We start from the raw sequence: 16,758 nt of genomic DNA on the forward strand, positions 1-16,758 counted from the left end.
AGGTCCTATTGGATAGGAGAGAGAATCTTGTTGCCTCTACATCGCTCATGGATTTGACAAACTCATTGGAACTTCTAACAAAGTGATGGGCGGCTACTAAAGGAGCTCCCCGAGGGGTAGTCCCCTGAGGAGTTGGCCCATGGGGAGTCCACCGAGGGGTAGTCCCCTGAGGAATTGGCTGAGTGTAATTGCAGTCCTCTGGAGAGTACTACCCATGATGTCTCCTCCTACGATGGGTCCCATGATCATAGGGTCTGTGCTCTTCGGATGTGCGATGTGCTGACACGTCTAATTTGGGGAGATTTGACAAACACATACATAAAAAAGAAAACAAACGTCTTTATCATGTAAGCAAAATATCACGTCAGCATGCACCTACTATATCTAGCCAAAAGTGTTTTCTGTGTTCGAGTTAGTATACTACTTCCAACCATGTCATATCTAGAGATGGAATTAGAACTGAACTTGGTAAGATCAAGGCCATTCAGTCTATGCTTGAACCATCCAGTTTGACTCAACTTCAATTTGTTGTTGGCTTCATAAGTTTTCACAAGTGTTTTATTCAAGATTTTGCTAAAATAATTGCTTCATTATACGAGCTTACCAAGAAGGATTTCAAGTTTCAGTGGACCCCCAATCTGTCTAAAATGTTCTGTCAATTGAAGCACAAGGCTTCTTAAACAAAAATTCTGAGACAACCATGATGGGATGTCATATTTCATGTGCATGTGGATGTTTGTGGTTATGATACTGTGATCATTCTAGGTCGAACCACTATTTTGTTGCATATAGGTGTAGTTATGTAGTCATGTGATCCTCAAAACATTAACACAATTGGATTAGGTAATATGCAGAGTTAATCATCACATTGGATGACTCTTAATGCACAAACATCAACCTAATTTTTAAAATAAAAATAAAAATATGAACAGATCCAATAATATTGCTAGTTCTTGATTTCTAGAATCAATAGATAAAAATCATGCAATGAATGATCGAAATGTGTGGTAATCAGAGGAGAAAATAGAAATCAGTATACATACCATCAACAATGACATTTTCACCCATAGTGTCCGCTTCCTCTTTCATGGTACATTTCAATGTGGTTGAACCATGTGGATAATTATAGTTTTCTTGCATGTAGAGGTCCAAATTGTTTGTCTCCTCCTTGATCTTTATAGAAGGTCTTCACTTGCCACCAAAAGAACAAGAATTCAAAATATTGTTTAACGAGCACAAATAGTCGATAGCAAAACTCCTACGTGCATTGACATAAGTCACACAAAAGGTTTCAAAACCTCCAAAGGTACCATGCATTCCTTCGGCAAGTGGACCGAATGGAGAAAAAAAGGTGCACGAGCCGTCAGCAAGAGCATGTAATGATTTCCCACCACCCTCTTTGTCCATGTAGTTGATTCGAAAACTTTTGGAGCTCTAATCTAGAACAATTCCATATTTTCACATGATTGAAATGCAAACACTCAAGTATGAAGCAAGAAAAGAAGGAAGGAAGAATGAAGCAAAGAATCAAAGTCCAACATGTCTCCATGGAGTCACCAAAGCTCTTAACACAAGAAGCCATTGGTAGACAAGAACAATGAATGGATAGTCCATCGGTAGACAAGAACAACGAATGGACAGTGCAGAGCAGAGGACATCAAAATAGATGAAGAGCAGTCAATCTGCAATATAAGCCTCGCTACACTGAAGTGCTCCACCATCATAGGATCCAAATCTATGCACCAATAACGCCAAAATAGAGGCAAAAATGCAAGTACGCACAGACAAGCTTATGGTTCCATCTTCATTCTTGCCTCTCTTTCAGGGAGGAAGGAGAGAGCATACATATGCACCCACAATTCCCAAACAGAGGTGAGAATGAAAATGGAAATAATCGCCATCAGGGGAAGCAAATGAAGGCATCCGTTTTGCCATCATAGAAATCTAGGAGCAGAAAAGCACAGACGAGCTTGAAAGAGAGGCAAGAATGAAGATGGAACCATAGGGAGGAAGGAGAGAACATACATATGCACGCACAATCCCAAAATAGAGGCAAGAATGAAAATGGAAACAATCGCCATCAGGGGAAGCAAATGAAGGCATCCATTTAGCCATCATAGAAATCTAGGAGCAGAAAAGCAGCACGCAATTTGTTGAAGCAATCAAGGAGGCCAATCACAAAATTTGTTTTTTTCCCGTTTTTTTTAAAAATCATCTACCCTAATTTTCTCTTTCTCCCAAGGAATGCCTTCACTAAAGCCTACCCCCCCCACTCAAGGTGGGCCAACAAGTTTTGGAGCTTTCCTCCGAGACCGAGCCAGCAGCCTTTTGCAAGATTTGACGAAGTCTCTGGTCCAATGGGGCCATTAGCTCTATGCACTTCTTCAAGTATGCTTGGACCTCCGATGCCTTGCCAACATAATGACCGGATCCCAAATACCACCACCCTGGTACAAATCCATTTTTGACTTTTTGCAATGCTAGGAAAAAATCCATCTCGTTGCCTCAACTCCAACAGCCTATTTCGAACATTCTTCCTGTGGTTCTTATCGATGCTCTTGTTGTTGCCACTACACCTTGAAAATCAATGCGACAACCTACCAAATGAATGCCTAGGCAAATTGGTTTAACCCTCAATGCAATAATTCCAGGTCATCTCCTTGAAGGTTTGAGGAGCTATTTGGTTTTAGCTTGGAAGGTTTCATTTTGGCAATGTCATAAGTAGTTTGGGGGTATACCTTCCCAACCTTCAGCACTTCCTAAGTGTGACAAGCTAGCGGGGAGGCAAGATGAGCTAGGAAGGTATGCTCAAAATCTTGTATCATCCGTCCTCTACAAAATTTGAAACACCATTGCTCAAAGTCATTTCGAGTTCGTTAACAATTTCACGTTCCACCATGAGTGCCAACTGTTGGCTAAATTCATATGCATCTAACCCTTCAAGAGAACATTGGATACTTATAAGTGCAAGAAAGGGAACCTTAGGAGGGACCCAACCCCACTTATCATTAAGTCTAATTATTGCTATTATCTTGTGAATAGCCATTTAGGCTTTAATATTTTTATACCTGGCATCCTAATCAAAAAGATTGGCCATTTGTTAACCATGAGAGGATATCTTTAAAAGAGTGTGATGCTCAATCGTAAGGGTTCCCCATTCCTATTTTGTAAAGCGATCATTCTTTTGTGTTAAGACAACTTTCTATCACAACAAGTCATAAGTAATATTCTCTTGTGTTAGCTATATTGAAGAGGAGGTAGAATGATCAAAGGAAGCTTGTTCTCATGTATATATTAGTATTTTATTGTTTATTGTTTCTTCTTATCTTTTCCATGAGTTTCTATATTGTTGTCCTTTCTCTATAATGTGACTCTTTTGTTTCTAGAATGATTTAACGTTCGGACAAGAATGTGATCTTGTTAACAGAGTAAAATCCTGCTAACACCATGTCATGGTTCTTTTAAGGTTAAAAACATTTGTGAGAATATAGTTGATGTCATTACTAATTCATCATCGCAAGAATGTAACTTGACACCATCATGACTAAAATTGACTTCATTTTGAGGTTCATAGGTTATATGAGTTTCGGTCAAGAATTGGTCTAATTTTAAAATTATTGTCTTCTTATGCTTCTACGATTGTAATTTTGAATAGAGTGGTGGGCTTGTTTGATTTCTACAGGAAATCCTTTTCTCTTTTATGAATATCTTTATTAAACCCCTACTTGTGGCTATAAGAAACCTTAGGAGAAAATTGAGCATCTTGGAGGTTATTCATAGATAATTGTAACACATTGATGCATGCAAAGAATTAGAAAGATTATTTATTCTTAGAATTTATCATCAAGAACTATGCTCCTTATACTATATTAGCAAGTGTTATGGCCTTTAGGGTTTGGGGAAGCGGAGTGTTGAACCCCCAAACTAGCTCATTGAAGAGAATTGTTGGAAGTTATATAAATAACTAAGCTGCTTATATAATAGTAGTTATGCCCTCTAAAGTTTTAGGGAAGGCAAGTGTTAAAGCCCAAACCCAAAGGGGTTCATTGAAGAGGCCCAATGAAGTGGTGAAGGTGAAGGATAGGGTGAAGTTTTGGAGTGCATGAATTGTGCTTTTGCATCATCTATGGTTGGAGTAGCCTCATTAAAGAGTTGCAAGTAGTTCAATTACCAAGGGGGATGATGTGTGAAGCTAGCATGATTTTGAAGATAGTTCGCTTTGGTTGACTTTGGGAGGTTGGTTTTGTTTGTATGATAGATTTGAAATAAAAATTGTTTTACAATCTTTTCTCCCACTCATAGTTATGTCATTGTAATCGTAATGTAATGTTCCTTTAAGTATGCTTGGCCTATGATGTTTGATTTTTCGAGGATCTTTCCATTAACATTTGATGTAATGTTCTATTGTAAAGAATGATTTCCTTTGTAGAGCCTAGATCTATTGAATATAATGAGTAGAAAGCCAAAGCAAGTCCAACTCAATCACAAATCAAAGTATATGGATCTTCAAACTAAACTTTTGGGAATTGCAAGATGTGCAAGTTAAGAAATGGAAGGGTGGACTTTCCATGAAAGGTACCAAAGAAGGAAAATAATGGAAAGAGTTCAGCAGATGTGCAACAAAAGTACACAAGTTCAAGAATAACTGAAGCCTCTCTAGACATTCAATCAAACGCATGTGGTGAATGTAACGAAAAACTTTTGGATATAGAAAAGCTATCTTTGTTGATATCTTCCCTTACATTGAATCTAGGGAGAATTGAATTCCATGCATACACAAAGATTTGGAATGGACACTATATGCAACCCCATAGTACATTGGTTTCTCATTTGATGTCTTTACTAGGAGAGAATTTATGGATGCACTAGAAAAAAATGTGAGGACGAAATCAGGGCATAGAGTGATGCTCTTTCTATGAGTAGAACTTTGTATCAGTGATTCATGCCAAATTTACATCATGCCAAAGAAACTATTGCAATTTCGTAGTAGATAATGAATGTCAAGTAGTGAGGAGGATTAAAGAATAGTACGAGCACAAGAGATCGACTATAATGGATGGAGTGGCTTTAACCATTGGACATAGAGGATGATAGAATAAATATTGAAGGATGAAGCAAGTGAAATAAATGACTCCAAATTTGCAAGTGAAGAGGTTAAAGGGTTTAAGTTTGGGTATTTGACCAAAGAAAGAAAAGCAAAAGAAACCAAAAAAGGTAAAGGAAGCCAAGGATTCAACTTAGAGGCTAAAAAGTCAAACTAAAAAATGAATCAAGAATCAAACCCCCATTGTTGTAATAATATCATAATTATCATAAATTTATTTACTAGTTTCGGTCAAAAACTTCATGACCATGTTTGGTCATCATTTATAAATATAATCTTATATACATTAGCTAGGCTCTATGATGCACATTTTTCAAGGATGTGCACCACAATGTGTTGGGCCACTTAATTTAATAAGTTGTTCGAAAACGTGTTCATTATAATGATAGTCAAAATCACATCTAGAGTTAGCATTGACATTATTTTTGGAAGAATCATAAATATTAGCATCTTTAAAATTGTCACTAGTAATCCACTATAAATGCTAGAAAACCCAAGTGAGCATTTCTTTAAAAGGAAATTTATTCTAAGTGAACACTCTCATTTTTCAAGGACCTTGGACTTGCCCACGAAATTTGTAACAAAAGTGGTTAGGGAATAATAATGGATGTCATTAGTCCATGAAGCATACATTAAATGCTCAAGCTCATTGCGAGCCTCTCAACTTCCCCTCAATGCTTGCTAAATCAAGTATGTTATTACAAACTAAACACTCTTTAAGATTCAAATCTAAGAAATGGTTTAAGGGAGCTTTGATTGTCCTCATTGTCTATTGCAAGAACTAGAGACATGACACATTATTGGAACAATTGCTATCATCACATCAATAGGCGCTTTTTTTACAAATTCCTCTACCTCCTCATCTTCAATGACAAGTTGCTTTCTTGGTGCAATTGAAAGATGTACCACTATTTTCCATCCAACTAAGGGTAGACATTTTGTATGCACCCATGTAGCACTTATGAGCAACAACAAGCATTTTAAATGCCCCTATATTTAAAACTTTACCAAATTGTTCACCCCCTTCCATATGTATACGTGTTTGGGTGCTGAATTTAATTCTTCTCTCCGCATATCCACAAAATTGGATTACATCGAATATTTCATTTTAAAATTCCCTCATGCTTGCAAGCGACGTTTAATTCAATGAATTATAATATCCCCCTTCATTAACTAAGGTGCTATGTTACGTGCTTATAATGTGATCCCCCTAGTTAATCCAACTAATCTAGTTGAAAATTAACTTGGGAGGTTAAAGAATCTATGATCAAGGATATGCTTTACATCCCTATTTATCTCAATATTGCAACCCCAAGCATAACACAACATGAAATCATAAAATGTAAAGGTAAACACCTTCGAGTTGGCAAAACAGAGAACTAGCGATCAACTGTGGGTTAGACTAAGATGAAGCGATGAAATCAATTGCAAATGAAAGCAAGAGGGAATAGATGTCAATTTGCAAATGAAGTATTTATAACTCAAACAAGCATGTCAAGCTACTGCACTTGACCTACAAATCCATAATCAAACCTCCCTACAACTTTGGCACACCCTACCACTTAGTTTAATTAATAATTAATTCAAAAAAACATGACCTATTTTAAGTTGGGTGAAACTATGTAATGGAATACTTTCACAAGTGATTATGAATCTCCCAAACAATGTACTAAGAGACAAAGCTTCAAGCATGTGGTAAATTTTAACAATTTTAACGTGTTCTTTAAAAATTTGAAAAGATCACAACAATACTTTTTTAAAACCAAACTAGTGCAACCATCTATAGTAATGATGAAAGAAGATGCCATAACAATTTGCGATGCACAAATTTGGACGTCAAATGTTAGTTAAGGCTATTCAAGATATTTAAATTATTGAGACAAAATCATGTAACATGTGATATAAGCTATCATTAGGAAATAGTCATATCATGAGTAACTTTTGTTTGAAACTTTTTATGTTTAATCTATAAAAGCAATTCCTTGTTGAAGTGCAAAACGTATAGAACTTGCGTCCATGTAAATATTTTTGAAACTTCCACAAGCTATTGAGAAAAAAAAACTCCAACCAACAATTGAGGTTGTGCGTTTGTAAAATTCATGAAGTGGTAATCCCTTCTCCTTCAAATCATATATATACATATGGTATTTCCGATGCTAAACTTTAGGTTATTATTCATGAATGTCTATTCAAGAATAGTATCTTATGAACATGAGTGAGACGCATGGATTATGTCCATTTTATCTATTAACGATGTACGATTTCTTGCCACGTGGTAGCTTGGAAGAGAAGAGCTTAGGAAATATTGCCACGCCATCCTTGGACTCTTGGACTATGTTACATGCCACCCTTGGACTCTTGGACTTTTACAGACTCTAGAACTAGCACAAGCTCTTAGACTACCACCCTCAGACTCTTAAGACTACCTTGGAGTACCACACTTCGACCAATGAGATATCTAGTTTTATCTAACCAAAAGGATTAGAATGCAAGTTGTGTCATTGATCTTAATTACCTTGTTGCATCGAGTTAAAAAACTTAGTATGTGGGTACAATGAGTCCTATATCTATTCATATGCGCATGCCTCTACTAAATGGCTTCCAAGGCCTAAGAGATTTTTTCCAAAATCCATGTAGTTGTAATCAAGCTACTCTCACAATGCTACTATCTTGAAGCAAGGCAGAAGGGAAGAGCTCAAAGGCCAAATTCCCCATTTGTTTGAGTTATTTTAAAATGCAATACATGACACTATATAATAATTAGAACTTTGTGATATGAATTCAATTTGTTTACTGCCAAGCTTTGACAATTGAATACAAACAGAACACTGGCCGAGGGGGGGTGGGGGATGCGGCGGCACCAGCATCATCATTGTCATCATCGTCATCAAGATTATCATCATCTCAGCCCACACTCTGCAGGTAAAGTATCCCTCAGTTCAACTGCATTATCATCAAAATACAGTAGATACAACCAGCTGATCAACATCCATTCTCACATGAAGATTGAATAGAACATTACCCGAGATTATGATGCCATATCTTTTTCTCTACAAGTCGAATCTATTGGGAATAAGCAGATGCATATAGAGCTTTGGCAGCCCGTGTCTCAAATGGTCGTTTTGCAGGTCGTTGGATATCGTTCAATTAACTCATAATTCATCCTTATCGGCCTTATCTATCTGGCCAGAAGGGATTGAAGCATGCTGATGAACAAATTCCAGCAGTGACCTCGTTGTCCACTGTTTCGGAGCCACGATCTGTAGTGTTGCAAAATCCAAATCAACAAGTGATTTACGGCAAAGCCATGTGTCCCAATTCCACAAAAAAGTAATGAACTAGATCAAAGAGGAAAAACCTCTGTAGCACATGATGCTATACATCCTAGCATCAGTTGAATACATTGCGACTGCAACAAATGAACTTACAGGATCAGTTTTGTTGCTGACTGGATAGAAGAGAAAAGATGGATAATCATGTACCTGTTACACACCAACCAGACATTTTAGTTTTAGCAAGGTTTAGTGAATTCCAGCTGATTCATTGAAATATCATCCAATCTCTAACCTGCAAAAGTGGATGCTCATTTGCAGCAGCATCTATCTTGGCGATAACGAGTGAAGACACATCCTTGAAATGTCTCCCAAGCATGTCAAAAGCTTTGCTAGCAGCATTGCATCTGACGCACCAAGGTGTGTACACCTATCACAAACAAATCAATTCTTAAGCCCTAAGTGCCTATTAGAGATGTTTCCATGCCAATTAAAAGTCTCAGAAAATCGCTTGTAAGTTTATGTTCTGGCTCAAATTTCACATTGCACAGTTTAGGACATTTGGAGGCAATGTGATTGGTTTTGGGCCCCTTCATCGTGATCACATCTCTCTCTCTCTCTCTCAGGAACTTTAGTAAGCAAGACCTCTTTAGTAAAAGCATGAACAAATTGCTAGCCCTCTTTCTGTCTCTTTATCCCTTTTCTCTAACAAGACCTGTCTTTTAGTAATCAGAGGTCTCTGGTGACCGGCATTCATGCAACAGGGAAGAGTATGCCACTTGAACAAAAATAACTAATTAAAAACCACGTAAAGAACACTGCCCAACCTGAGTTACAATAATAACGTGTAGGCTCGACCCTACCAAAAGACCAAGGTGTCTAAAGCGATATCAGACAGTCTCAACTTTACCAACTTAACAAACAGAGCATTCGGGACAAGGACCCTACTATCAAATTTAAAAAAGAGACGAAAGCCTTACAAATTTGAAGACCAGCATCCACTTACAATGGATAATGAAACACAACTTGTGGGACAAAAGAAAAGGTGTCCACCCCTCTCTCTCATTCTCCCTCCCTTTCCACGGAAAAACAATAAGGGTTACTTAGTTGTTTCTCAGTCTTTAGCAACCCTTTTTTCCAAACCATCATTCCCATTAGATTTAAAAGAACCTGTTGTAGTGGGAATTTGTTCTGCAAAACCTTTGTTATTTTGGTATACGACATTCTCCATCTCAATGTCTCTGGTGCTATCATAAAAAATGATAGCAAAGGAAATGTACTCGTCGTAAAATGTTTCTCACATTAATTGTCATTGATTACAACTTCCTTAGATGCTTTGCATTTCATCTGAAAGGATTCCCTAAACATAAACCATCAAAGAAGTCTATTATGGGTTTCCCCCCCTTAAAAAGTCGGCAATAATTGAAAAGGAAAAAGCTTCAACAATACTGCTTTGATGGCCATAGCCCAGACAGGATAGAGAAATTTCTCATCTCTGCTATATTAAGTTTCCCCTCCCTATCTCTTTCACAGCTCCCTTCCACCTTTTCTTTCCATCAACCTCACTAATCAAAATCCCCTGCATCACACGTGCAATCTCACTTTCTTGGAATTTTCAGTATATTGGGTGCCATTGGTCTGTAGGAAAATTTCTAACTTGGATAAAATTCCAAGAAAAATCACACCCCGTTGACGATTTGTGGGGAATATAGAAGCCAGCAACCCAACTATTCGATCGGTGTTTCAGCTCTCTCTCTCTCTCTCTCTCTCTCTCTCTCACACACACACACACATGTCGTGCTTGTGTGAAATACTCTCCTTTGCCATTTCCTACTACTTTCTTTTTCAGGTGTCATTCTACTGGTTGTTATTGATGACTAGATCATTCTGAAGACTAGAAGTATGAGCACGAGTCATGAAAAGCTTCAGCCTTGATAAAGAACTGGGCTCAAACATGACATCTTGCCCCAAAATATTGCATAGAAGACGACACGGGCTAACGGGGCAAAATGTGGCGCAGAGGAATGGCACCACCCCGTGATTCGTGGAAGCCTCTGGTCCTCTGGAGCAGGCAGACCACCCAAATGTGGAGGTTGGGATGTATGGCAGAATGGCTTTTGTAGCAGGCAGAATCACAGATGCCCCAGGTGGCATATTAGAGGAGCTGAATGCAGGAACATCACCTAGACATGGAATGAATGATCCCGAGGAGGGAGGGGATGGACTATCGAGTTGTAGCTTAGACGAGCAGGAAGGAGATTGGCAGATTTCATGCGGCAACTTGCAGAATAGAAAAGCAGGAGGGAGACTAGCATATTTGCTTGAATGCTTGCAGTTGGGCTGCTAGAGTCGCAGCCAGCAAATAATTACACTTAGTACCCTACATTTGCAAACCTTCCTACCATTTTGGGTCCCTACCAGGCTCCAGCCGATCCAATTAATGATTGAAGGAACGTCTTAAATTGGGGGGACGTGCAGCTCCTAAAAGAATTGTGACAACAATTTGTAACAATTTTCATAGTGGGTGAGAAAGGGAGGGGTGGGGGTGAGTGAGTGAGTGAGTGAGAGAGAGAGAGAGAGAGAGAGAGTACCTCCAAAAACACATCTTTTGATTCATCAAGGACAACAGACTGGAATGTTTTTCCCACGACAATTTGGACATCTCCTTGCCTCTGCAAATAATAGAAGCATTCAAAAGAAATGATAAGCTTCTGCGTATATGAAACCATATGCTGGTGTCTCTGCATGTATACAAGTCCTACCCAGAAGAAATCTTCTCACCTCTACAGGGATTGCTTCTGACTTATAAAATTGAGGAAGATCCCCTGTAAGTAGCTGATTACAAAATTGCTGAAAGATGACACAAGATTCAGTACGACAAAAGAATTAAACCTTGCTACTGGAGTGTTACATCCTTAGCACTCCCTTAACTGGTGCAAATTGTACCTTGAGATTGTCCATTGTAATCCATGATTCAAACAGATATTTGTATCCATCTGCATAATTGAAGGCTGTAACCTGCCACATTCGAGCTCAGATGTAATGGAAGTTCCAGTTTTTGAAATAAAATGTCAAATACATTTTATAAGCATTCAAAGTCTCAATCTATACTATTTTCCTTCAAAACTCTTCTCCATGTTTTTAATAATACCCGACTGTGAAGAAAAAAATGGCTTACAATAGGCTCATTTGGCTCCACTCCAAACAATGTGAGGATGGGCCTTGAAAGCTCCTCATCAGCCGTATCAGCCAAAAGAAATAAGAGCTGCTTAAGATCAAAAGGTGGTATCAGCCATAACGTAAAATAAATATGTTGCATGTAGATTCATTACAAAGAAGAAGTGAAAGTTGGACAAACCTGCCCCTTGAAGTCTTTAGCCAAATCTTGAAAAAGTGGGAGTAAATTTGCTGAGCTCTGAGCATCAGCGAAAAGAGTTACCTGACTTGAAATAAAGTACACAAAGACGTATGTTTCAGTATATCAATCAGAGATAAGAAGGTTTTTGTCGTGAGGCAATGAAATTATGATCAGATACTACACAAGTAACATAGCATCAGTACCCAAAGATAAGTACTACTTTAAAACTCCTGTTTTCTACAATTAAGCCTAATGACATGATGCTCAACTAACAAACTGTCTACTTTTAAAGCATGCTGACATCCACTTCAAACTCAGCACCTTCCTTTATTTGCAAAGGAGCTTTGAAACTTATGATGCACAAATCCAGAATGCACATTTTGTTTGAGCACTTGGGAAGTGTGAGGGCAGCTGAGAACAAAAAACAAAATAAAGATACAATTTTCTGAGAAAAGAACACATACTCCAAATACACGTTTTAAATTTTCTACATTCGTGCAAATGTATGCAAGTACACGATGGGGTGATGGGAAAGGGGGGGGGGGAGAGAGAGAGAGAGAGAGAGAGAATTAAATTAATGATGTATTAATGTCCACTGGATGAATTGAATTCAGGGTACAATATACAATGTTTTACTCAGACTATATGGCTGCTAACGTGCCAAAGTGACAAATCACATGACTTGTTCGTAGAGAGAGGTAAGAGAGGAGTGCGATGTTGAACAGAATAACATCCTGTGGAGTGTAAAGAAAGAAAGACCCACTTGCAGCTTAACGGGGCTTGTATAAACTTTCATGTAGTTGTAGCGGTTAAGTTTGGTGACAAGTGGACGCTTATTCACTTCCACAAACCGAAGGATGTTTGTTCTTTCAAATGTCCCTTCTGCATGAAGGCACCAATCCAAAATTCAGAGTCAAGAAATACGCATTCGCTTATGCAATTCTGCCTAATCCCCAGAAATTCAACATAAAAGAGACAAGCAACAAAGCAGAGACTTCATTTCAATCCGAATATTCTTACCATAATGAACAAATGTTTCTGGTTCACTCTTCAAGATACTGATGAAAGGTGGTGATTGCCGCATTCCAAGTAAACCTGCCAATTCTGAATCATCCACTTGGATAAAGTCTGTCTCTTCTTCCTCCTTTGCCACACTAATAAATGCTTCATACTCTGGGCCCTGCCACAAAGTAACATACCGAGTTCAGACCCAGCATATATTTTGCTATAAGACCATTGGTTTAAGATTTAGGATGAAGATGGGGGCTACCATGAATTGTTCGAAGAACCCAACCACAGTTGTTCCATTTCGCTTCAGAACCTCTTCAGCTTCCTTCTTTGAAGAAATTGTCATGGCTGGCATCCCTGTTCGTTTTTTGATCCAAACCACTATCTCGTTCCTTTACAACCAATAAACACTCAATTAGGATATCGAAAGGAAGAGCTGACCAATCTCTTACGGTTGGTTCTAGTATAGAAAGTCACTCTTCGGTCTCTTCAAACTAGAGTAGAAGTTGGACAAGGTCTTTTACACGTTGTTTCACGTTGGTCGTGTTATAAACGCTTACATATCGAACAGTTACATGTGTCCTGCACATCTGCGTGGTGCACATTTGCCAATGCACGAAAAGCAGCCTAATAAATGTTCGATTAAAGCTCTAAATGCAGAAGCTGCAGCGAGAAATTTGTGTTGAGCTTTAGCATGTCTGCTACATTATCTTCGCACGTGCCATACCGCTTTCTTCAGCAGGCAAAGAACAATGTGGATAGTTAAAAATTTGGAAATACCTCGTCAAGCCACCCGTGTAGCGTTCCGCCGTACCGTTGGTAAAGAACAGCAAGGTGGGAAATCCCTTGATCCCATAGCGAGCAGCAGAGCGGGGGTTGGCGACGCCGTCGAGCTTGGCCAGCACAACGGGGATGCCGGCATCTTTGAGGAGGAGGGAAGCAGCGGCGAACTCGGGCATGAGCTCGGAGCTACGGGTGCACCAAGGGGCGAAGCCGAGGAGGAGGAGGTGGGGGTGGGAGGAGATGGTGAGGGGGGCGGAGTGATCAGAGAGGTCGAGGAGGGCGCGGCGGTGTTGGGCGAGGCTAACGAAGGAGGAAGGGGAGGAGGGAGGGGGGTCATGGAGGTCGAGGTCGAGGTCGAGGTCGAGATCAAGATCGAGGTCGAGATCATCGAGAGGAGAAGAGGAAGAGAGAGCAGTGAAGGGAAGAAGGAAGGCGAGGAGGAGGAGGAGGAGGAGGAGGAGGATGGACGCCATAGCTAGCTAGATCTGTTGGTGTCTCAGTTAAGTGATTTATGTAGAGAGTGTTTCAGTAGTAGTTTTATGAACAAGACGACCAATTTTCTGTTGCTTGCTAACCGCCAACAACTTTTCACAAAAGTCAACCCCTTTCACTACGTGAGTGTCACATGCCCATCCACTCTGAACCAGAAAAACTTGCAAACTATATACATTGCAAAATTTTTATATTTTGGCTAATAGGTCGTCAACTTCCAAGGAAAAACCTTGACATTCTGCAACCCCAAGTTTTGTGATTTGTTGATAAAAATGTTTTCTGCGAACACTGCAGCGGTACAGTTCCGTTGAGAGGAGCAGTCTCCAATCTTGGATTTGTTCCCATGGGCACAATGGGCTCAACGAGAGCAAGTGCTGAATTAAGGCGAGGGGTTCGGACGAGGAGTAGGCTTGAAAGGGAAAGCAGTCATGAGTTGAAATGAGAGTTTGGAGGACGAATGGAGGTTTGGAGGGGGGTTTTCGGCACTTCCATCCCACATCCAAAGCATCCATTTTCAGCAGATGAATGGTAGGAGCACATCCGTTTCAACGATGCATGTGCCCAAATCTCCAAACATCAAAACATTCATTTTACATCCATACATCCATGCATGTGGCCATGCTCTTATCCTTTGTTTTACCAACTTCCTTTTAGAGGGTGGCCACTAGCCACGTGCAAAATCGCAATCCCGACTCCCGATGCCCCCCCCTACTCTTATCCTTTATTTGACCGACTTCCTTTTAGAGTGTGGTCACATGCAAAATGGCAATCCCAACTCCCGATGCCCCCCCCCCTTGGGTAGAGCGCTGCGGTGGTAGCATTTGCAGAGATGAGCACGGTCGCCAATCCCATCCATGGACTCGTTCTAGCACCTGCTTCTCACACGTGTTAGCTATCCTTGTCCAACACCTAGCTACTCGCATCCCGTGCGCGGAAATAGCTTGTTAGAGGGTGGCCACGTGCAATCCCATCCCGAATGCTCCCCATCCCAAAGCAACAGCACACCTCCAATCGTTCGAGGAGTTCTCGACCACATGCTCTCGGAGCAACTATACATGGAGCAACTAGGTCCGGGCAGGCAGCTGTTAGATTGTGAAAGTAAATGACGAGCGGATGTTTGACGGTGATGCAACATGAGTACGATGACTTTGAAGTTGAGAATTAATAATGTTGGAATTTTGAGGCGCACAACAATAGCAAAAATACTTGATCTACATTGAAGTGGACTTTTAATAGTAATAATGATGTAGCAATATTATAATCGCAACAAAATTTGAAAAAGTTTCATGAATACAAAAAAAGAAGCGGTCCTGCTTTCATGAATACAAAATGCAGGACTTTTGCAAAGGCATGACTTAACAGTAGTTCAAAATTGGGAGTCTTGTCCAATGCAAGTACACTAGACTATGTCCCTATTTTTTAGGAAGTAGTATTTTTTTGTAGATGACGATTTCCACAGAGATTCTTGTAGCCACGTGTCGAGTTAGTTGTGTTGATATCTTTTATGAATTTTTCTTCGTGTGTATCTGCCTTGCTGTTTTTGTCTGTTGTCACTAGGACTTCTGCTTTGAAATTCTTGTGGAACGGTTTGTACTTGTTGACATCATGTTTCATTTTCAAAGGAGGATTAGTTCTGTGTTGTGCAAGCCGTTTGTGAAGGTCACTAGTTTGTCCAATATATCATTTTGTTGCAGAAATGCATTGAATACAGTATACGTAATAAGGGCCCTTTGTGCCTTCTTCTTTGTCTTTGTCACCATTTCCTATGCGTAATAGGAAATTGAAGAACTATGAGTTATTTCATGAGTACGTGAAATTGAAGATAGCATGTTTCATAAGATTTGTAGTGAAGAACATACCTATAGGTGGCGGTCTTACGTTGGTCTTTAGTGGAGTTGGGAAGAATTCGAAATGTTCGTCGTATGCTTGTTTTGCGAAATTGAAATCAACAACAGCAATCACACGTTCTATTGTAATCTGTGACTCCTTTCCTTTTTTTGCTTGATCACTTTGGAACATGCTAAACTCTGCTAGTATCATATTTCCAGTCTTTTGATCTGTTTTGAGGAGCTCGTCTAAGCTAACATTGTAGCCAAAATGGAGAGCTACAAGGCAGTAAGTTGAAATCCCTTCTAAATGTTGATTTATTACAGCTTGTGCTTATGTTCTCAACATCATTGGAGTAATGAGATCGTCCTTATTTGTGATCTTTTGAATCAGGTACTTTGTTAGCCCTGCATCATTCTTGTATTGAGTTTTGGAATAGGAAAGGAATTTTGAATTTGTAAAAGCAAAGATGATGATATTTACCATCAGCCCTCATGTCTTTGTCCCCATGTTCTATTTTCCATTGTTCTACATCCTGTTGATTGTCGTCCATGAATTCCTGAGCCCTTGCAATATGCTCCATCCGTAAATGTATTCTTGTGGCTCTTTTCTAGCATGTTTGCGAGTCGCATCTCAGGTGTATATAAGAAATAACTTTGCCCCTTTGTTTTTTTTGCTAATTTGTCATGAGCCAATCGAGCTTTCTTTTTTAATTGATTGAAAATCTGCAAACGAAGAATTTTAGGTAGAGTGAAGAATAATGAGTTATATGTAGTAATGAATGTGAAAGTGAATCGACATGTGGGTAAATGAGACCCCAAATTTTTTATTGATGATATTGTTTAAACATTTTATGTAAGAGTTATACCTCATCTACGGTTGCCATTTCTATTGTACAATCTACAATCGAGCGA

At 39.4% G+C, this 16,758-nt stretch overlaps 1 protein-coding gene across 2 annotated transcripts; it reads right to left on the bottom strand.

Moving 5' to 3' along the window:
• Positions 1-7,691: 7,691 nt before the first annotated feature.
• Positions 7,692-14,029, bottom strand: LOC147891809 (protein disulfide isomerase-like 1-5). 2 transcript variants are annotated; one of them, XR_015542468.1, is made up of 13 exons: positions 13,523-14,029; positions 13,005-13,134; positions 12,755-12,914; positions 12,498-12,616; positions 11,735-11,815; positions 11,555-11,641; positions 11,323-11,394; positions 11,158-11,226; positions 10,968-11,048; positions 8,672-8,806; positions 8,533-8,586; positions 8,127-8,364; positions 7,693-8,020 (listed from the first exon to the last, which is right to left on the bottom strand). XR_015542468.1 is itself a non-coding variant. In XM_087388412.1 (12 exons), exons 1-12 carry the CDS (start codon positions 13,996-13,998, stop codon positions 8,257-8,259), a joined length of 1,572 nt encoding a protein of 523 aa, XP_087244538.1. In that variant the 5' UTR covers positions 13,999-14,029; the 3' UTR covers positions 7,692-8,256. The 2 variants fall into 2 exon arrangements, 1 of the variants encoding a protein (XP_087244538.1); XM_087388412.1 differs by having other exon boundaries at positions 7,692-8,364.
• Positions 14,030-16,758: the final 2,729 nt, after the last annotated feature.

Source organism: Dipteris shenzhenensis, chromosome 17, assembly GCF_047967505.1.
Source record: "Dipteris shenzhenensis isolate YYH24624 ecotype China chromosome 17, Dip_SZ_1.0, whole genome shotgun sequence".
NCBI classification, from domain to species: domain Eukaryota; kingdom Viridiplantae; phylum Streptophyta; class Polypodiopsida; order Gleicheniales; family Dipteridaceae; genus Dipteris; species Dipteris shenzhenensis.